Source organism: Sorex araneus, chromosome 5, assembly GCF_027595985.1.
Source record: "Sorex araneus isolate mSorAra2 chromosome 5, mSorAra2.pri, whole genome shotgun sequence".
NCBI lineage: Eukaryota > Metazoa > Chordata > Mammalia > Eulipotyphla > Soricidae > Sorex > Sorex araneus.
The window spans coordinates 1,726,435-1,746,225 of NC_073306.1; the positions used below are offsets into that span (position 1 = coordinate 1,726,435).

Below are 19,791 nucleotides of genomic sequence, written 5' to 3' on the forward strand. Positions count from 1 at the left end.
GGGCACTGACCCCCCAGTCCTGAGTACTGACCCCCCAGTCCTGGGCACTGATCCCCCAGTCCTGGGTACTGACCCCCCAGTCCTGGGCACTGACCCCCCAGTCCTGGGTACTGACCCCCAATCCTGGGCGCTGACCCCCCAGTCCTGAGCCCTGACCCCCTACTGCTGGGCGTGAGCTCCTTCCCCCTGGGGGCACCGCCACGGGCTGGGTCAGGGCCGGACTCTCTGAGGGGCCCCGGCGTCACCCAGGTTCTGGTGGGAAAGGAGGGGTCAGCACCAGACAGCCTCGCCAGGCCCCCAGCCCCACCCATCCCTCTGCCCTGGACGCGAAAGCCCCAGGGGCGCGGCGAGCACTCGAGAAGGACCATCCCCGGCAAGGCCGGTGTTTACTGCCCGGGAGGAGCTTGAACACAAAACAGCACCCACGGAGGTGGACACGGCCAGTGGACAGCGCGGGCACAGCCCCGGCCGCTCCCACGGGAACAGTCACTGGAGCAGCGTCCAGGGTGCAGGCGCTGGTGCCCGGCTCCCTGCTGCTTCCGCAGATGCTCCGGCCAGTTCCCAGCCCAGGAGGACCCAGGGGGCTGGTCTGAGGGGGTCCCTGAGGGCGGCAGCCTCTCCTCTGCTGGAGGAGTCCTGGGTTGTCCTCACGGGGGCCACCTTGACCCAACACTAAAGATGACCTTGACCTGTCACTGAAGATGACCTTGACCCATCACTGGAGGTGACCTTGACCCATCACTGGAGGTGACCTTGATCTGTCACTGAAGATGACTTTGACCAGTCATTGGGTGTGACCTTGACCTGTCACTGGAGAGGACCTTGACCCGTCACTGGGTGTGACCTTGATCTGTCACTGAAGATGACCTTGACCAGTCACTGGGTGTGACCTTGACCCGTCACTGGGTCTGATCTTGACCTGTCACTGAAGATGACCTTGACCCGTCACTGGGAGGTGACCTTGACACAGAAGGTCTCCTCGGTCTTGTCTTCATGGTCGTTGATGTAGATGAGGATCTCGGCCGGACTGGGCGCGGGCAGGAAGTGGAGGCCGATGGTGTAGGTCTCCCCGGGGCCCACCTGGAACATGCGGACTCTGGGGGCGCCCGCTGGGCCCAGGGTCCCGTGGGGAGGAGCCCGCCCCAGGCAGCAGCTCTCCTGGGAACTGGCCCCGTGTGGCCGGGAGCCCCCAGAGCGGCCCTCAGGACCGGCGAGGCCCGAGCTGGCTGGCAGGTCAGCAGAGGGGCAGGCGGACAGTGTCCTGCCCAGAAGCTCCAGGGGCCACCAGGAGGGGGTGGGGCTCCCCCCACGGCCTACAGGGGCTTCTGCGTGCCCACTGCCCCGGGCACCCCACCGACTGCCGGCTTCCTGACGCCCACCCACCTCGGGTGGGCTCGCACCCAAACAGCATGGGCCCCACGTGGGTGCCCACCCCTCGGGTTCTGGAGGGGCAGCACCTGGCAGACCCCCCCGGCAGCTCCCACCCTGTGGCCCCTGTCCCAACCCCCACGCCACAGTCCCACACACCCTCTGCCGCCATCCCAGCCCCCTACGCCACGCCTGTGCCCCCACACCAACTCCCCACTCCCTAGCCCTGCCCCCACCCCACTGAGCCCTGTCCCCCACCCCCAGCTCCCAACTCCTCACCCCTGCCCCCACCCCCCGCCCCGGCCCTCATGCCCGGCTCCTTGCTCCCCGCCCTGCCCGGCCCGCAGCCCACCTGGAAGGCATCCTCACGGAAGCGCAGCAGGTCGGGCCGGTCGCTGTGCAGGCGGTAGGCGCGGGGGGCGGGGTAGGGGTTGGTGTAGGTGATGCGCTTGTGCACCCCCCGCCCGTCGCCCGCCGCCAGCCGGATCTCAAAGGCCTGCGGGGAGGCGCGGTCGGTCGGGAGAGGCCTCCAGGCTCGGGACGGACACGCCCGCCCAGCCGGGGCCGAGGCCTGGGGCGGGGGCCACTGACCTTGGAGACGAGCGGCGGGCGGCAGGAGAGGCCCACAAGCCACGCGGCCACGAGCTGGTGCTGCTCCACGTCCACCAGGTGCAGGTGCAGGAAGCGGCTGCCCGGCCGCCGGGGCCGCAGCGTCACCGCCAGGCCCAGCACCCCGCGGGGCGGCAGCACGAAGACGCCCTGGGGGTCCGTCTGCCGGGAGAGGGGCCGTCACCCCGGGACAGGTCCGGGGGCCACCAGGCGGCCACACCCAGCCAAGCATTCCCGGGACACGGGGGTCTCGGGCCGGACCCACCTCCCCACCCACCACAGGGACCTGCACGCCCCATGTCACAGCCCGCCCGTCAGGGCCACACCCTGTCACGCGTCACGCAGCGGGCCGACCCCAGAGCCCGTCACCAGACGCCAGGGCCCACGGCGTGCTGTGGCATGGCAGGGAGGCGTCACTGACACACGGCCTGGCGTTCTTCAGGACGCCACAGTGTGTGGGTCTGACACGCCCGCCACAGCCCGTCAGGGCGTCACAGCGGGTCACGTGGGTCACACACGTCAGGATGTCAGGGGCCCAGGCCTGGGCGGCGGGCACGCACCGTCAGCTCCTGAGGGTGCGAGGCGAAGGCCTGCACGTTCCTGGCGGCCTGTGTCCCCCGCAGGACCAGGGACAGGCGGGTGCGCTGGCCGGTGACGCAGGAGGCGTCCACTCGCTGCAGGGCGTGCACGTGCACCTGCCAGATCTGGGCGGGCACGGCCAGCCAGCGGTCCCTGCGGGAGGCGGCGCTGAGGCCCCGAGACCCCGCAGGGCCACAGGGAGACCCGCAGGGGTACGAGAGGCAAGAGAAGGGGGGGGCTGGGGCATGGACTGGGGGGCAGGGCCGAGCCCAGCAGGGCCCTGAACAGCAAGAGCACCAGGGTCAGAGCACACGGGGACCCCCGCACCCCCCAGCACACAGGGACCCCTGTGCCCCACAGCCCGCTGGAAGAGGCGCCCCTCCCCCAGAGAGCACGCCCGCACCCCACCCCAATCCAGGGCTGGCCGGTGCCCCCCAAGGAAGAGGCGGGAGGGCGGGTCCATATGGCAGCAGGAGTCAAGGAAGGGCCGGGGACAGTCTCCGGGCACGGTGGGCACAGCTGTCCCGCTCCCGCGACCCCCACCCTCCCTGGCTACCCCGCTCTGCCGGAGCAAAGGGAGCCCCCCGCTGGGGGCCTGGCCCTCGGCACGGCCCACTTACGTGTAAACAGCAACAAAGAAGTCTTTGGTCTCGGGGCTGGGACCACTCGCCACCTTCAGGAACACGTCCCGTGGCTCCCCGGGGCCCTGCAGCCGCGGGCACGTCATGAGCCCCCGCCCGTCTGACCCTTGATCCCGAACCCCAAGGTCCGAGCAACAAAACCCAGGCAGGGGCCCGGCCCCTTCCCGGCCGAGTGTCTGGGTTCCCGTGGAGTCAGAATTCCGGCCCTCACGGCTGGAGCAATAGCACAGCGGGGAGGGCGTTTGCCTTGCACGTGGCCGACCCGGGTTCGATTCCCAACATCCCACAGGGTCCCCGAGCACTGCCTGTAGTGACTCCTGAGTGCAGAGCCAGGAGTCACCCCTGAGCATCGCCCGGGTGTGACCCAAAAAGCCAAAGAAAAGAAAAAGAATTCCGGCCCTCAGAGGCTGCTCTGCCCCCGGGAGCTGGGGAGACCCCCCCCCGCCCCAGCCCTGCAGCCCGCGACCCCCCTCACCTCCCCCACGCAGTTTCTCACCTTCCTTCGCCTGCTGGGCACCCCCCCCCGGCTGTGCTCAGGGCTGACTCCTGGCTCTGTGCTCAGGAATCACTCCTGGTGGGCTCGGGGGGCCATCCCGGATATCAGGGATCGAACCCAGGTCAGCCGTGTGCCAGGCAAACGACCCCCGCCCCCAGCCTGCCGCCGTCCTTCACTGCGGCAGGCAAGAAAGCGCGAGGTCCCTCCCACCTGGGGACGGGGCGCGGGGACGGGGCCCGACTCACCACACTCTGCGTCTCGCAGATGACGTTGGGGTCACTGCACCGAACGTGGACCGGGGGCTCCTCCCCGGGCATGGCCACAGGCGCCCCTGCGGGGGGAGCAGACGCCCTTCCTGACAGGCCCCCGGCGAGCGGCACAGCGGGGCGGGCGGGCTGGAAACCCACCGGGGACCTGCGCGGACCCCCTTGGGGGCTGGGCGGCCCAGAGCACCCCCACCCGACACGGGCCGCCCTGAGCGGGCGCGGGCAGGCACCTGCCTGGCAGCGTGTGCCAGGGCGGCAGGCGGATGGCCTTCTTCAGGAACGAGCACTCGGGCTGGTAGAAGCGGAAGATCTGGTCCACCATGTGGGGCTGCGGCACCACCGTCACACACAGCACGGCCAGGGCCTTGCCGCCCGCGCGGAACACGGCCTGCAGAGGGGGGCTTCCGGCAGGACCCGCACGGCCACCCGGGGGCTTCCAGAAGGACCCGCACGGCCACCCGGGGAGGTTTCCGGAAGGACCTGCACGGCCACCCAGCGTCCGCAGTACAGCCATCCCGCCGGGCAGGGCGGCTGTGCCCCAGGGCCCGGGGACGGAGCCCCCTGCGGGGGGACTGTCCAGGCATGGCTCGCGGGACCCCGGGACCCCGGGGTCAGCTGGGCTCGGAGCCTTTGAAGGAGACGCGGCACCCAGAGCGGTCAGCGCAGGCACGGGCCTGAGGTCACCATGTGGCTGGCCGGGGCAGGGGAGCGGGTCCAGGCCGAGGACAGGGGGGTCGCAGAGCTGTCGTCCCCCCCTCCGGAGCCCCCACAGCCCCCCACAGGCTCCCCAGAGGCCCCCACACCCAGAGCCCCCCAGAATGTGGGTCAGAAGGACAGATACTGGGTGACCCCAAGCATCTGGACAGTAATGGACGAGGCAGCTGGTCCACACGGCCACTGCCCGGCCAGCCCCGAGTCCCCGGAGCTTCAGGAGGCCACAGGGCAGCCGTGTTACGCTCACCTTGGCGTGCCGGGACGTGTCCGGGGGTGTCCCTGACGTCAGAAGGGACCCGGCGTCTGCGTCCTTCTCTGTGCTAGGCGGGGCGGGCACCTGTGGGAGGCCCCCACTGACCAGCCGCGCTCCCCGGGGCAGGCGGGGCCGCATGGACCCGACACGGGGTCGCCTCCACTCAGCCACGCTCTGCCCTCCCCACCGCGACCCCCGCCCCCGTCCCGTCCCTCCTGACCCCCATGCCCTCTGCCCGCTGACCCCCACGTCCCGAAGACGGGGCAGGTGAGTGGGGGGCAGGGGAGAGGCTGCTGGCCCCGGGGCATCAGACCCCTCGGGAGGCGGGGCCTCGTGGCCCGTGGCGGAGCTGGGGGTCCCAGCTCGGCCCCACCCGGGAGGGGCCCGCACCTGTGGCCGGGCCACGCGGCCAAGCGAGAAGCTCTGGAACTTGAAGGGGATGTGGGCCGTCTCCCGGGGGCGCAGGCAGAGCTGGGGGCCGAGGCCGCCCCCGACGTGGAACATGTCGTCCTCCACCGCCGAGGGCAGGCCGGCCGCGTCCTTCAAGTGTCTCCACTCTCGGCTGTCCACGATGACGCTGGCGGGACGCGGGCGAGCGTTGGTCCCGCGGGGCCGAGGGGGGGCCCCCTCCCCACCCACCCCCGCCCCCTCCCCCGCCAGCTGCCGGGGGGGGCCCCCGGGGCCGCACCTGAGCTCGGGGTTGTCGATCTCCACGGTCACCGTGTGCTGCGTGTTGTGGGGGTTCCTGAGCACGAACTCGAAGAACTCGGCGGTGCCCAGCGAGGCGTGGAGCGTGTGCTGCGTGGTGACCGCCCGGCCCAGGGCGCCCGCGATGCTCGCCGCCTTGGTGCGCTCCCGGTACGCCGCGATCACCTGCAGGTCCCGCGCGTGCTGGGCGTGGACGCGCTGCTGGGCCTGCGGAGTGGGTAGCCTCAGTCCCCGCCCCCGCCCCGCCCGAGTCCCGGTGTCGCCCCGGGGGCGCGTCCACAGCTGGGAGGTGCCGGGGGCAGGCGGCCTCGGGCCAGAGAGGAGAGAGCCGCCTCTGGCCCAGGACAGGCCCGGCCAGGTGCCCCGTGTCCACTCTGGACAGCGCCGGGCTGCAGAGAATAGGGGCCTGCTCCCGTCGGCTCCCGTCAGCTCCCGTCAGCTCCCGTCAGCTCCCCGTCAGCTCCCCGTCAGCTCCCGTCAGCTCCCCGTCGGCTCCCGTCAGCTCCCCTGGCTCCCCGGGGGCTCCGGGCCAGAGGGGCTGGTCCAGGGCCTGGTCTGGCCACTCCTGGGGGCCCTGAGCCCACCAGGACGAATCCCTTCGCAGAGAGCCCAGAGTGAGCCCTGCCCGGACAGGCCCCGGCTCGGAGGGTGGCCAGGGCAGGGGGGGCGGGAGGGGCCTCACCAGCGCGCTGGCCCTCGGGCCGAGCTCCCCACCGGCCTCCTGCACGCGCACGGCCCGCATTCGGTCCAGCTTCCGCCGGCGAACGGCCTCGGCCTCGGCCAGCCGGGGGCCGGCTCGCTCCCGGGGCCAGGGGCTGAAGAGCAGGGCGGCCAGCTCGCCGTCCAGGTCCACCAGCTTCTGCGCCCGGACCACGTTCTTCAGGGCTGAGGTGCGGGGGGGCGGAGGTCAGGGCACAGGGCCGGGGGCGCCCGCGACTGCACGGCTCCCCCAGCAGCTGCAGGCCTGAGCCCTGTGTCCCGTGTCCCCACATGCTCCCCACATGCTCCCCACATGCTTTCCACATGCTCTCCACGTGCTCCCCACATGCTCCCCACATGCTCCCTACATGCTCTCCACATGCTCTCCACATGCTCCCCACATGCTCCCCACATGCTCTCCGTGCTCCCCACATGCTCTCCGTGCTCCCCGCGCCCCATGCCTCCCACCAACCAGCACTCAGGTCTCTCACTGCTGTTCCCAGCCCCCGTTCCCGCCCGGGACCCCCAGCTCTTGCTCTCAGACCCTGGGTGCTGCTCCCTCACCCCCATGCAGCCACGCCCTCCCGACGCCCAGAGCCAGTCGGGCCCTGGAGCCTGGTCCTGGCCGTGCCCCCCTCCGGCGGGGTCAGGGACCTGCGGTGCCCGGGCCGACCTCCCCCAGGGCTCCCCGCCCACGCCCCCTCTGCAGCCGCGACCACCCCGGAGCTGAGCAGGCTGCAGGCGGGGTTGCCGCGGGCAGGGGAGACGGACCCACGCCCATCACGCGTGCAGGAGGCGGCCCGCGGGCTGGCGGGGGGCACCCGACAGGAGGGGGACCTTCAGGACCCCCGAAACCCGGGGAGGGGGTGGGTGCCAGTCGCGTCCTGCCGGCCGGGAGCCCACACGGTGCACGCCGCGACCCGGCCCCCGGCTACGTCTCTGCACACGGGCACTGCTGGGCCACACGTGGCCGCCCAGGACGTGCTCCGGGGACCAGATGGCCACTGCAGCACAGCCCTGTCCCCTGTCCCCGCGCCAGCCCCCGCCTCGCGGGTGCCCACATGGGGGACACGCGGCTCCCGGACCAGCACTGCCCGAGGGCAGTGACAGACGGGCTGGTGGTGGGTGACTCAGGGGGTCCCCAGTTCTCCTGAGTTTGCCGGCCCCGCCCCTCTGCTCCACCCAGAGCACTGACCGCCAGGCCGAGGGCAGTGTCTGGGGGACCCCGCCCCATGCACGTGTTTGGTCCCACAGGCCCCGGGGGCCAGAGGAGCCCCAAAGTGGCAAGTTCAGATTCTCACCCTAGGTCACCACCTTTAAATACGCCACTGGCACAGTCACCTGACTGCTCTCTGCCTCAGTTTCTCCCATGTGACCAGACTCCAACCTGCTGCAGGTCCCACGCCCAGGAAAGAGCGAGCACCCATGAAGTCCAGCTGGAGTTAACACATACTCATATAGCACACATATGCACATATGTGCTCACACGTGCGCTGCAGGCCACTTACACTCATCCACTACACACGTGCATACTTGCACACACATGCTGATACTCACGTATGCATACATAGTCCACATGCACGCACACGCACATGTCTGCACATGGATGTACATATGCACCCACACACACGTACAGTGCCATGTGCTCTCATACGCACAGTGGATGCTGTGTGTGCCCATATATATGCCCATATATATGCACGTGATGTGTACAAGCGTATATGTGCTGCTCACATGCATGTTCACCTGTGCACAGGTGCATACCCGTGCTCATGCATGTAGATACATGTGCTTTCATGCATGCACATGCTTGGACTCAATGCCCATTCACACATACACACATGCTTTCATGGTCACATGTGTTATCAGTGCAGCGGGGAGGGTGCCTGCCCGGCCCTCGACCAACCTGAGTACAGTCCCCGGCTCCCCATATGGTCCCGTGAACCCGCCAGGAGTGACCCCTGAGCGAAGAGCCAGGACTTAGCCCATACGTGAGTGTCTGGCCCAAAAACAAAACTTAAAACACACATGTGTAAGCATGCACATATGTGTATACATGCTCATAGGCACACACATGCACACATGCACAATGCTCATGCTCACATGCATGCGTGTGTAAATGTGCACTCTGCACATACATGTACATGTGTGAATGCAGATGCACGTACATGTGTACATGCTCATATGTGTCTGGTGCATGTATATGTATAATCACATGGTGTGTGCACTTGTGTGGGCTCGTACATGTTTAGTCACGTGCACACACTCATGCATGTGAAAGCAAATGCGCTCACATGAACAATGCTGGTATATGCTCACACGTGCAGATACACATGCATTCCCATGTGCAGAGGTCAATGTTCACACGTACACTCATGTGTGCCTTGGCATTTGCACACGTGTACACAGGTGTGCCTGTCACTTGCGTACCTCCGTGTGTGCACACATGCTACACATATGTGCACGGACACGTGTGTCCTGCCCTCCCTCCCCCCCACAGGGCCCAGGTCCTGGCGCCCACTCACGTCTGGGGCCCGCACTCGTGAGGAGGCTGCCTCCCGGGAAGCGGCCGGCTGCGTCGCTGTAGATCACCCGGGCCTGGGGCGGGGGCGCGGGGCTGTCGCTCCTCGGGCTCTGCTCACACGGGCGGCCTGCGGGGAGGAGCCCGCGCTGAGCCCCAGGGCCCAGCCCCCCAGCCACCCCTGGCACCCGCCTCCCAGCTGACGCGGGCGTGGGGCAGCCCAGCGGGTGGGGTGCTGGGGTGCGAGCAGCCCCCGGGCCCCGGCTGGGAGACGCTGCTGCCTCCCCGGTGGCCCCGCCGGACGCTCGAGCTCGGCAGGAGGGGGATGGGCAGGCAGGAGGGGCAGCTGGGCCGGCCCCAGTGAGCGCGCTGACCACCCGCCCACCCTGCCTGCACAGGGCCCCCAGGTCCAGCGGCCGGCGACCGCCTGGGCTCTGCTCCGAGAGCAGCTGCCCCGAGGCCCGGGAGGATGGACAGGCGGACTGAGGCGGCTCCACAGGGACAGCAGGCGGGCCTGGGGCGGGCAGTGCCCACAGCACCTGCCTCCGCCACCCCGGGGTCGCGGGACACTCGGTCGCCCACTTCAGCCGCTGCTGGTCCCCGCCTGCCCCCCGGCTCTGATCCCAGCACGAGGCCCTGTGGGTCCCAGGCAGAGCGACAGAGCCGAGCGCCAGCCAGGCAGACAGTCCAGGAGGGCAGAGGGCCGGTGCCCACAGTGCCCACAGTGCCCACCCGCCTCACCTTCCCCAGGAGGCCCAGGCCGGTCACTGGGCCGGGGCTCCCTCAGGGCACAGCCCTGGCTCCATGCCCCCCCGAGCACCGACGCCCTCAGAGGACACCGGGCACTGCCCAGGCCACTCCCCGCTACTCGCTGCCCACTGAGGACACTGCCCGAGGGAGCCCACCCAGCGGGGGACAGGAAAGGGCCGGCACACTCACCCACGTTGGCCAAGGTCAGGTGCAGGCGGCCCCGCACCACCGTGTGGACGCCGATGGGCTGGACGCCCCCAAGGCCAGCCACGTCCCCGCTGACCACGGCCGCGTCCTGCGCGTACTCAGTGGACACCACTTCGAGCTCCAGTGACACCTTCACAGCCGGGCGGCCCTGGCGGGGCAGGTGCTGCAGGGGGTGGGTGGGGCTGAGAGCCGCGGGGGGGCCGGCCCACAGCTTGGGGGTGGGGCGGGCAGGGATGGAGAACGCGCCCCCAAACCCAGCTCGCTGGAAACGGGGCTTGTTCCGGGGTCTCTGCCCCGTGCTGAGGAGGGGGACGGGCACACGGGCCCGTGGCCCCGGGGAGCTGGCAAAGCCGGCGTCTGCACCAGGCAGAGCAGAAGGCCGGGCCGGCCGAGAGGGCCCAGCCGGGAGCCGGGGACGGAGCTCGGGGGCAGAGCTGAGAGCAGGGCAGTCTCCGAGCGGCGGGTGGGGGGGCCGGGCCACTGCCCGCTGCTACCTTCAGGGGCGCGGCCGTGGAGCCCACGAGGAGCAGCGAGTCCCCGTCCCACACGTCGATCTGCAGGCTGTGCGCGGCCAGGTAGCGGGGGAGGCCGCCGCGCTCCCCGGGCGGGGCGCCGGGGCCCACCAGGTACTGCAGCCGGACGCCGGGGGGCCCTGTGCACAGCGCGGGTGAGCCGGGCAGCGCGGGAAGGGAGGGGGCCCTGCTCCGATGCCAACCCCGCTCACACATACACTCCTCGGAGGGTGCTTGGGCCAAGGGCGCACGGCGAGTCTGCCCACTGCGTCCCGGGCACCCCCACGCCCGGGGGCAGCCGGGAAACCCAGGGCCTGGCCCCCCCGCTGCCCACCGGGCCCACTGCTGGGACAGTGGGTCAGCACACGCACACACCACGGACACGCGTGCGCGGAGCCAAGGCCCACTGGAGCAGAGACCCCACGGGAAGGGGGCACAGGGCGGCAGCAGAGGGTCTGCAGGGTCGTCCTCTCACAAGGAAGGGGGGACAGCAGGACCCCCCACAGAACTGAAGGCCGGAGGGGCCCTGGCACAGGCTGTCACCAGGCCACATGGGTTCCAGAACCTTCCATGCAGGCAGCTGCAGGACCAACCAGGGGCAGATACCCCAGGGGGCCCTGGAGCCGGGACCACAGCCGTGCCCAGACACTGCCCTGCCCCGGGGGGGCTCGAGAGGCCTCAAGGCCCCCCCAAGGCGCCTCCTCAAACGAGGAAACCCCGGCCCAGGCCAGAGCGGCAGGACAGTGGGAAGTGCCTCCTCCACACACAGGCCGCCTGGATTTAACCCCCAGCTGCACCCAGGGCTCCCGAGCTGTGCCGGGGAGATTCCTGGGCACAGCTGGGGGCCCCCACACGAGACGCGACATGCAGCGTGCAGCCACCATGCAGAACCACGTCCATCAGCCCCGCGGGGCCGCGGGCACTCACCTGGGTCGCAGGAGCCGTCTTTCCCGACGGGCACCAGCACGTGGGACAGGGCGCCCATGCCGCCCTCCCCGGCCCCCGCCAGCTCCACCAGCTGCAGCCGCGGCGTGGTGGCCGGGGGGAAGCGGTAGAACTGGAAGGTGAAGTACACGGTCCTCGGCCACGGCAGCCCCTGGGGGTCCTGGGACACCCTGCGGCCGACAAGAAGTCCCGGTCAGCTGGAGGCCGGGCAGGGCCCCGGGCCAGCAGCCAGCACCGCCATGGCAGACAGCATGGGCGGGAGCCGGGACGCGGGGCGGGTGGGGGCGCGGGGGGGACACAGGGCGGGGACGCCTCCCCAGAACCGCCTGCAGAGTCCAGGAGAAGCGGCCGCAGCGGGCACACAGACACGAACGTCACGGATGCGGCGGGCCTGAGCGCAGGGCTAGCACCGCGGGGAGCTCCCCAGGGCCCCCCAACGCAGCTGGCCCGGGCGGGCACAGCCAAGACCGACCCCGGGGCACCTGCTGAAGGCCAGGAAGTGCAGCGCGATCTCGTTGCCCTGGAGGGGGTCGGCCGCCTCCTTCTGGGCGCTGAAGCTCACGGCCGCCGTGGGGTCCACCTCCTCGGCCGGCTGCTGGTCGGCATCCAGCACCGGGGGGCAGCCGGACGCCTGCAGCAGGAGCATGGACGCCCTCGAGGGCTTCCGGCCCAGGCTGCAAGCACGGAGCCCGCTCAGCCGCGCCCAAGGGTCCCCGGCGGCCCCCGCCCGGCCCTCCCGGGGCCTCACCCGCGGCTCTGGGCCCCCGGCACGATGGGGGCGTGCAGCGGGGTGAAGGGCAGCTCCTGCAGGGGCTCAGCCAGCGAGGGCCCCGGCAGCCGGGGCGTCCGGCGGAGGTCGGCCTCCAGGTGGGAGACGGCGCCCCCCCAGTGCGGCGCCTGCGGCAGACGGGCTTTGGCGGGACCCTGGGTCACACGGGCCCCGGGGCCTCGCCCGGAGCAGCCCGCAGGGATCCCGAACCTCAGCCCCTCGCACACGGGTCACCGCCGGGCACGCGGGGGCGGGGAGGGCGGGAACAGAGAGGGGGGGAGCCCAGTGCCAGGGACAGCTGAGCCCGCGGTGGCCGCGTCTCGGGGGCCGGGCAGGGCGCAGGGGACTCACCGCCTCGGGGGCCTCGGGGCTCGGGGGCCGCTGTGAGAGCGGCCTGGCCGGGCGGTGCTGGTCCGGGGACACGGCCAGCTGGGACAGGGACAGCTGGGGAGGACGGCAGGAGTGAGCCGGCGCAGGGGGTGAGGACGCCAGGGCGGCGGCGGTCAGGGGCTTGGGGAGGGCGGCGGGCAGCACCCGGTCACGATGACGGGGGACTTACCCCGGGTCCCACGGGCGAGTCCTGGGGGCCAGAGGGCTGCTGGGGCGGAGGCGTGGGCGGGCCTGCGGGGAGCCCAGGGTCACGGGAGACAGGGCCCTGGAAGCCCGTCCTGCAGGGACCAGGGTGCACTGCCCCCCCCCCGAGAACATCCTCTCCTCGGGTCCGAGAGTGACCCCAGGGAGCTGAGGGGACCAGATGGGCTGCTGGAAGCCCGAACCCGGGCAGGCACCCCAGGAACGAGCCTCCAGACGCTGCGGGGACAGCGGGGGAGGGCACGGCCAGGGCCTGGACACCCGGTCCCGCAGCCCAGGGGCGGAGTCACCCCACCCAGGGCGGTTTCCCGACGCTGGGCGACACCCTCACACCAGGCTCTGCCCAACACTGGCCTACGCCTGGCTCCTCCCCCACACCGGGCTGCCCCGACACTGGCCTGGCCCTGTAGTGACCCCCCGTCCACGCGTCTCTTCCTTCCCTTTCCCAGCCGCAGCCCCGAGAGCCTTCTCAGCACCCTCAGGCCGCTGCCCGCCCCGGATGTCCCTCGCCTGATCCCCTGGGAGTCCCGGGAAGCTCCCACAGGCCCTGGGTCGGGGCTGCCAGGACTGGGGGGACAGGCGCTGGCCAGGCTGTCACCGTCCGGTGGGACAGGAGAGGAAGCAAGGAGCTGGACCAGCAGGTCACGTTATTCCGGGGACAGGCAGGGACCCCCGCAGGGTCCCGCCCTGCCGGCCTTGTTTCCGCCACACTCACTCGGAGGCGCCCCCGGAAGCTTCTTGGACGGCCGCCGCTCCAGCTGGGAGCCCGCGGGCGCGTCCGGGTGCGTGTCGGGGTCCAGCGAGGCCTGGAACTGGACGGTCCCTGACTCCACCTGCTGCACCTGCGAGGGCGGGGATGGTCACACAGCCCCTCCCTCCCCACTCGCACCCAGGGCCAGGGTCCCTCGGAGCCTGCCCTCCAGGCACGGCTGGCACCGGGGCAGTGACCCCAGGGACCCTGCAGGGAGGCAGGACGGGGGCGAGAGTCCAGCTGGGGCAGACGCCGGCCTGGAACCGTGGCTGCCGTCCACCACGCCACCAGCAGGCCCTGTCCTAAGGCCTGAGCCTCCACCAGGAAGTTTCTTTGCTTTTTGGTTTTTGGGCTTTTGGGGGGTGCCACACAGCAGTGCCCAGGGTTCCGCCCTGGCAGCACTCGGGGGACCACAGGGGATGCTGGGCGCTGAATCCAGGTGGGCCGCAGGCAAGGCCGGCGCCCACCTGCCGTGCTATCGCTCCTGCCCCTCTACTCGGGTTTAGAGAAAACGTCTTTACCCAAAAGGGGGGTCTCAGGGCCACAGCGACAGCACAGAGAGGGTGTCCCCTCCGGCTGCTCCAGACCACCAGGCCAGGCCCCGCAATTACCTCCTGGGAGCTCAGGCTGGCCGAGGGCACCTTGAACACCAGGCAGCGCGCGGGGCTGGGCCGGGTGCCGCCCTGCAGGGGCACGGTCACCGTCCCAGAGCTGGCCCCCGGACACGGGCTCCAGGAGGCCCAGCGCACCATGTGCATGGCGGACAGCGAGGGCGCGGCGGCCTGCGGAGACACGCGTGAGCAGCCCGGCCCCGCCCACCCTCTGCGGGTGAGGGGCCGGCCACCCCTGGGGGACGCGCTCCCCACCCACACCCGCCCCTGCGGCATGTGGCAGGGCCCAGGGGAGGGCCCTGGGGAGGCTGAGACACAGGCACTGGGTAACACCAGGGCGCAATTCTGCCCTGGCACCCACGGGCTCACTGGCTGCAGAAACGCGGGGCTTGGCTCTACACGTCCCTTGGTGTGTTCAAGAGCCCAGGTTGCATACACGCACACACACGTGTACACACATGCACGTGCGCACACACACGCACACTGCCTCTCTGCAGCTCAGCCCCGGCGCTTACGTGGCCGTCGGCCCCCGCCACGCTGCTCAGCACGTACTCCAGCTGGAACACGACGGCGAAGGCGGGGTGCGGGACCATGCCGGGCAGCCGCACGCAGCTCCTCGAGACCAGGGCCTGGTTGCCGGGGCTGGGGCAGACAGCGCCCGCCACGTCAGGCCAGAGGACCCCAAGCCCGGTGCCACTGCCCCACCCTGTGTCGGAAGCGCTCAAGAAACACGTGCCAGTCCCCAGCCCTACACTCCTAAAGCGCCACGACCACCCTGAGTTCCAAGCCTCCAGCACCCGGCACAGGTGGGGCTGGGAAATGGGTGGGACTAAGTAGTGGGCGGGGCTGGGAAATGGGTGGGACTAGGGAGGCATGGGGCGGGGCTTCAGGTGGTGGGGACAGGCAAGAGGGGAGGCAGGACTGGGAGGGTGAGGAGGGGGGTTTCATGCAGAGGGGGAGGGGCTGGGAGGGCCAGGGGCAGAGCTTCAAGCAGTTGGGCGGGGCGAGTGTGGAGGCAGGGCTATGGGAGGGGCTAGGAAGATAAGAGGCGGGGCTTCAGGAAGAGGTAGGTGGGGCTGGGAAGGTGTGGGCGGGGCTGGGAAAGTGTGGGGCGGGGCTAGGGAGCTGTGGGCAGGGCTCCAGGCAAATGGGGCGGGGCTAAGGAGGTGCAGGCGGGGCTTCAGGCAAATAGGGCGGGGCTAGGGGTGTAGGCGGGGCTTCAGGCAGAGGAGCTGAGAGGCGGGGCTGGGAGGGCGAGGGGCGGGGCTTCTGGCAGTGGGGCGGGGCCACAGGGAGCCGTGAGTTCTGGATGGGGGAAGCAGGGGCTGCGCAGAGCGGCAGGACTCTGTGTTCTCCGCCTGTCCACTCCAAGGCCCACCTGGAGGGCGGCCCCGGGCTCTCCAGAGACCCTCTGGCTGCAACCCCGGGTGTGAAGAGCAGAGTGGTCCCCTGCTGAGCCCTGCCCCACCCCCAGCCCCCGCCCAGGGGCGGGGCCGGCTCTGCCCGTGGCCACCGCGCCTCCCCTGCCGGGCAGTACCTGGCCTTGGCCGAGGCGCCCGGCCTCCCGCCGCCGCTGGCAGAGCGCGTCAGGGCCACCTCGCGCTCGGGCAGCAGCACCAGCACCTGCGGCCGGTGCACGAAGCCCAGCCCGCTGTGCGCGCCCACGTGCAGCCGCCGCTCCTGGATCTCCAGCGCGCCCCCCTAGGAAGGCGCACGTGAGGGGGGATCCCACACAGCTGAGCACTGGCCCAGCCTGCCCCTCCGTGCCCGGGGACCCATGGTGGTGAAGGTGTACCCGGGACCAGCCACCCAGCTCCTCCGGAGAAGGGGAGGGATGATGGGGCCAGCACAGATGGGGGGGACGGGGCAGCGGGTGGGGACGTTTCTGCAGTGGTCAGCCACACAAGTGTGACCGCCAGCAAGGGCCCAGGATGAGAAGCTCAGAGTTCCTGCAGGGGACGCGTGGGACAGGCCAGCTGGGCAGCCCCTCTGCAACCGCGCCCCTGTCCCCCACCCCGCAGTGAGCCCCTGAGTCTGGGGGCACGCCCACCAGTCTGGCTGTCTGCCGCTCGGGTGTGGACAGGTGCCCGGGCGAAGGAGCCCAGCTGCAGGGCAAAGCCACACGGAGCCGACAGGTGCCAGAGACCCCCCCATGGGGAAAGGCTTTCCCGGGAGGGTCGAGATCCAGTGGCCACCGTCCAGGATGGCAGCGCGGGAGGCTGGAGGGTCCCTCCCGGGTGGCCGGTACCTCCCAAAGGTGGTCACTGGCCAGCAGCTCCAGCAGCTCCTCCTCAAACTTCTCCAGGGAGGGGTAGAGGGTGAAGGACACGGCGTCCAGGAGCCACGTGACTGGCTTCTGCAGGCGAGGCTTCCGGAAGGCATCCCCTGGAGGACAAAGGCCCCAGGGTCACCTGGGGGGTGGGCTGCAGCACAAAGGAAGTGCTGAGGTTCTGTGTGTGCTCCACCCGCCGCAGCTGTGCAAGGCTTGGAAGCTGCCGGGGAGACGAAGGCCAGTGGCCAGCGGGGCCCCAGGGCAGGGCAGCACCTGCTCCCAGCAGCTCGGCCGGTTTGGCCGTCCTGGACCACGGTCAGCCAGCAACACGCGTGCACCCAAGAAAAGCGGGTCCTGACGGAGACAGCCCCAGACGGGCGCCGGGGGCTGGAGCAGTAGCACAGCAGGGAGGGCTCTGCAGGCGGGCGGCCCGGGTTCGATCCCCGGCACCCTGGATGTCCCCGAGCTACCAGGAGTGATTCCTGAGTGCAGAGCTGGTGGGTCTGGGCTCGGTGTGGCCCAAAGCCAAAACAAAAAGGCGTCTTCTCAGCAGAAAGGGGATGCCCTGCCACAGAGGGGGTGGGGGAGGGCTACCGGGTCACTGGTGGTGGAGAACGGGCACTGATGAAGGGCTGGGCACTCAATCACTCACTGACTGAAACGTAAGCATGAAACTCTGTAAGTCTGTAACTGTACCCCACGGTGATTCACCAAAAAAAAAAAAAATTTAAAAAAAAGCGTCTCCCCGGTGGGGCTCCCGCATCAGGCCATGCCCACGAGGGACACGGCCTCCAGGCTCCGGAGAAGGGCCCACGGAAGGAGCCCCCGAGGACGTCCCTGAGCTGTCACCTCTGCTCCAGAGCTCCAGGCTAGCTGGCGCTGCAGGGACGAGGCCTCCGCCGCCAAGCGTCCTTGCAAGGACAGTGACAGGGACGGCCGCGAGACCGGAGTGGGGGTAGCTGCCCCTGCCTGCCGCCCGGGAGGCCGTGAACCCAGTATCTGGCCCCTCCGCTACGTCAGCCCAGTCTGCAGAACGGGGCCGAGGCCGCCTAGAGGAAACCCCAGAGCCCGGGAGACCTGAACCGCTGTCCAGCCAGGGGGGAGGGGCCGGAACCAATACCCGAGCACTGAGCAGACATGTGTGCATGTGTGTGCATGTGCGTTATGTGCCATGTGTACAGGTGTCCATGTGTGTGTGCACCTGTGTGCGTGTGAGCAACCCCCGCAGGGCTCTCCCCCTTCCCCAGGCACAGGTGCACGGTTGTGAGCTTCCGAAGAAGCGCCTGTGCCCCTGGTCAGTCGCCAGCTCCGAAGTCCCAGCCGGGACCCAGGCGCGGTGAGCGCAGCAGTACCCCCAGCGGCCAGAAGGTGGCGGCATGAGGCGTTTCTCTTCCCCAAAGGTGAGCGAGAAACGCCAGGTCCTCCCCCAGGGGCCAGGGGGCGGGGGAGGCTGGGTCTGCCCTGACCATACAGGGGAGGTGGGGGTGCTGGGTGGTGGGCGTCACCAGAAGAACAGACCCCAATGAGGCCGGGGAGGGGGGGCGCTGAGTGCTTCTGATTCTGAGATGGACAGGGACGGGGTGGGGCTGGGGGCTCTGGGTGGGGCCAGGTGGGCTTTGCCCGAGAACAGTCCTGTGGGGCCAGGGGGGTGGTGTCCCCGCTGCGGGACCATGTGTAGGGCCCAGAGCACGCCCAGGAAATGCCAGCACACTCATGCACGAACACACACACACACACATGCACGTGCATACACACATAGGCACATGCGTGTGTACACACACACACACACACACACACACGGGGCGGCAGAAAGAGGGCCAGACCCAACAGCGCGCGCGTGGGACGGGACACCGTGGGACGCGCTGCCTCACCGGGGCCGGCGGGGGCCGGGAGCAGGCCGGGGACGGGCCGCAGCCCCGACACCAGCAGGTTCTCCGGGAGCAGCGGGAAGGCGGGCTCCAGCGGGGGGTGCGCCTGCAGGCTGTAGCGCAGCCCGCGGCCGTTCACGGGGCTCAGGTGCCGGCTCTCTGCGGAGGAGACGGGCTGGGGGCTTCTCCCGGCTCCCACCCTCACCACCTCGCCCGGCAGGGAATGTTCTGGAACTGCCGGGACAGCACCCTGTGGGACCCCCCGCCTCCCGCCCGGGGCCCCGCGGGCAGGGCTGGTGCAGGTGGGGGGCTCACGCTCGATGGGGTCCAGCAGCAGGGGGTGCAGCAGGGCTCTGGGGGTGCCGTGGTACAGCCTCAGCCTGCAGGGAGGAGGCGCTTAGCCAGGGCGCCCCCCAGCTCGGGCACCCGGGACACGGGACACTGCTGCCAGCACACGCCAAGGAGACCACCGGGGGCTGCAGGACACTGGTGTCCCTGGGGGCGTCCCCAGGCTCCCACACTGCCAGCCCGGGCCTGGCCAGGGGTGGAGCCCCACCCCACAGACCGACAGCGTCCAGCAGCAGAGCCACACCCCTGTCCCACCCTCGCACTGGTGCCTGCAGGGGAGGGGCCAGGCTGGAGGGGGTCGAGTCAGAGGGGAAGGGACCCAGTCAGAAGGACCAAGTCTGCAGAGGAAACCTATGCACAACAGAGGGGTCGGGTCAGAGCTGGGGGGGGGTCGGGTCAGAGCAGGGGGCGGGTCAGAGCGGGGGGCGGGTCAGAGTGGGGGGGGCGGGTCAGAGCGGGGGTCGGGTCAGAGTGGGGGTTCAGGTCAGAGCAGGGGTCGGGTCAGAGCAGGGGGTCGGGTCAGAGCGGGGGGCGGGGGGCGGGTCAGAGCGGGGGGCCGGGTCAGAGTGGGGGGGCGGGTCAGAGCGGGGGGGCGGGGGGCGGGTCAGAGCGGGGGGCGGGGGTCAGGTCAGAGCAGTGATGCCCCCCACCGTGCCCGGCACTCCCCGTGGGCTGCCGTGTGCCCGTCCCGCGGGCAGCCTGGTACCATTTGTCCTGAGAGGCGGGGGTGGGCGACTCCGGTTTGCTGCTGAAGAGCCGAAGGATCCCGAAGCCGCTCGCCAGGGCCTGGGCGGCGCCGTCCCGCCTCCGGCCCTCCATGACGGCCTCCACCACGGCCACGATGTGGGGGTGGTCCAGGGACGTGTGGAAATACAGGGGCTGCGGGGCGGAGAGCGAGCCCGGTTGGACAGAAGCTGGGGGGCGCTACGGGCCCCCCAGAGAGACGAGCCCCCCCGCCGTGTGCAGCTCCCTGCACGCAGCCAGCCCCAGGCCCACCTCCGGCCCCGCAGACGGTCCCTGAGCACAGAGCCAGGAGCAGCCTTGAGCACCACCTGGGGTGGCCCCAAACAAGCTGCAGCGGACCCCAGACTCCCAGAGAAGGTGGGAGCAGCTCACACCGCGGTCTCGCCACTGTCCTCCCTGAGAGCAACAGGACAAAGCCCAGCGCGGCGCCCACCCGGCTGGCCCCCGGGAAGCCCACGGAGGCTTCACTGAAAACGCACACGGCAGGAGAGGCCGGGACAAAGGTCTGGCGCGTCTGGGAGTCGAGAGAGAGCAGAGTCGGGGGCTGAAGGCCCCGCCCTGCGGTCCAC

At 70.5% G+C, this 19,791-nt stretch overlaps 1 protein-coding gene across 7 annotated transcripts in view; it reads right to left on the reverse strand.

Annotated features, from left to right (window-relative positions):
- Positions 1-362: 362 nt before the first annotated feature.
- NPHP4 (nephrocystin 4) overlaps positions 363-19,791 on the reverse strand; it is a 28,350-nt gene continuing 8,921 nt past the window's right edge. For 6 of the 7 annotated variants that reach the window (XM_055140193.1, XM_055140194.1, XM_055140191.1 and 3 more), the window contains 27 exons: positions 19,185-19,357; positions 18,446-18,510; positions 18,134-18,289; positions 16,239-16,375; positions 15,528-15,691; positions 14,506-14,632; positions 13,991-14,161; positions 13,344-13,470; positions 12,597-12,658; positions 12,389-12,481; positions 12,017-12,165; positions 11,751-11,942; positions 11,251-11,438; positions 10,306-10,463; positions 9,794-9,974; positions 8,859-8,984; positions 6,317-6,519; positions 5,615-5,841; positions 5,317-5,503; positions 4,921-5,010; positions 4,194-4,347; positions 3,939-4,024; positions 3,177-3,262; positions 2,538-2,709; positions 1,960-2,139; positions 1,721-1,864; positions 363-1,080 (listed from right to left, as the gene is read on the reverse strand). In XM_055140193.1, coding sequence (XP_054996168.1) covers positions 946-1,080; positions 1,721-1,864; positions 1,960-2,139; positions 2,538-2,709; positions 3,177-3,262; positions 3,939-4,024; positions 4,194-4,347; positions 4,921-5,010; positions 5,317-5,503; positions 5,615-5,841; positions 6,317-6,519; positions 8,859-8,984; positions 9,794-9,974; positions 10,306-10,463; positions 11,251-11,438; positions 11,751-11,942; positions 12,017-12,165; positions 12,389-12,481; positions 12,597-12,658; positions 13,344-13,470; positions 13,991-14,161; positions 14,506-14,632; positions 15,528-15,691; positions 16,239-16,375; positions 18,134-18,289; positions 18,446-18,510; positions 19,185-19,357 — 3,933 coding nt within the window. In that variant the 3' untranslated portion in view covers positions 363-945. Of the gene's footprint in view, positions 1,081-1,720; positions 1,865-1,959; positions 2,140-2,537; positions 2,710-3,176; positions 3,263-3,938; positions 4,025-4,189; positions 4,348-4,920; positions 5,011-5,316; positions 5,504-5,614; positions 5,842-6,316; positions 6,520-8,858; positions 8,985-9,793; positions 9,975-10,305; positions 10,464-11,250; positions 11,439-11,750; positions 11,943-12,016; positions 12,166-12,388; positions 12,482-12,596; positions 12,659-13,343; positions 13,471-13,990; positions 14,162-14,505; positions 14,633-15,527; positions 15,692-16,238; positions 16,376-18,133; positions 18,290-18,445; positions 18,511-19,184; positions 19,358-19,791 lie in introns of those variants that run through there. The other variant, XR_008630293.1, reaches the window with a different exon arrangement.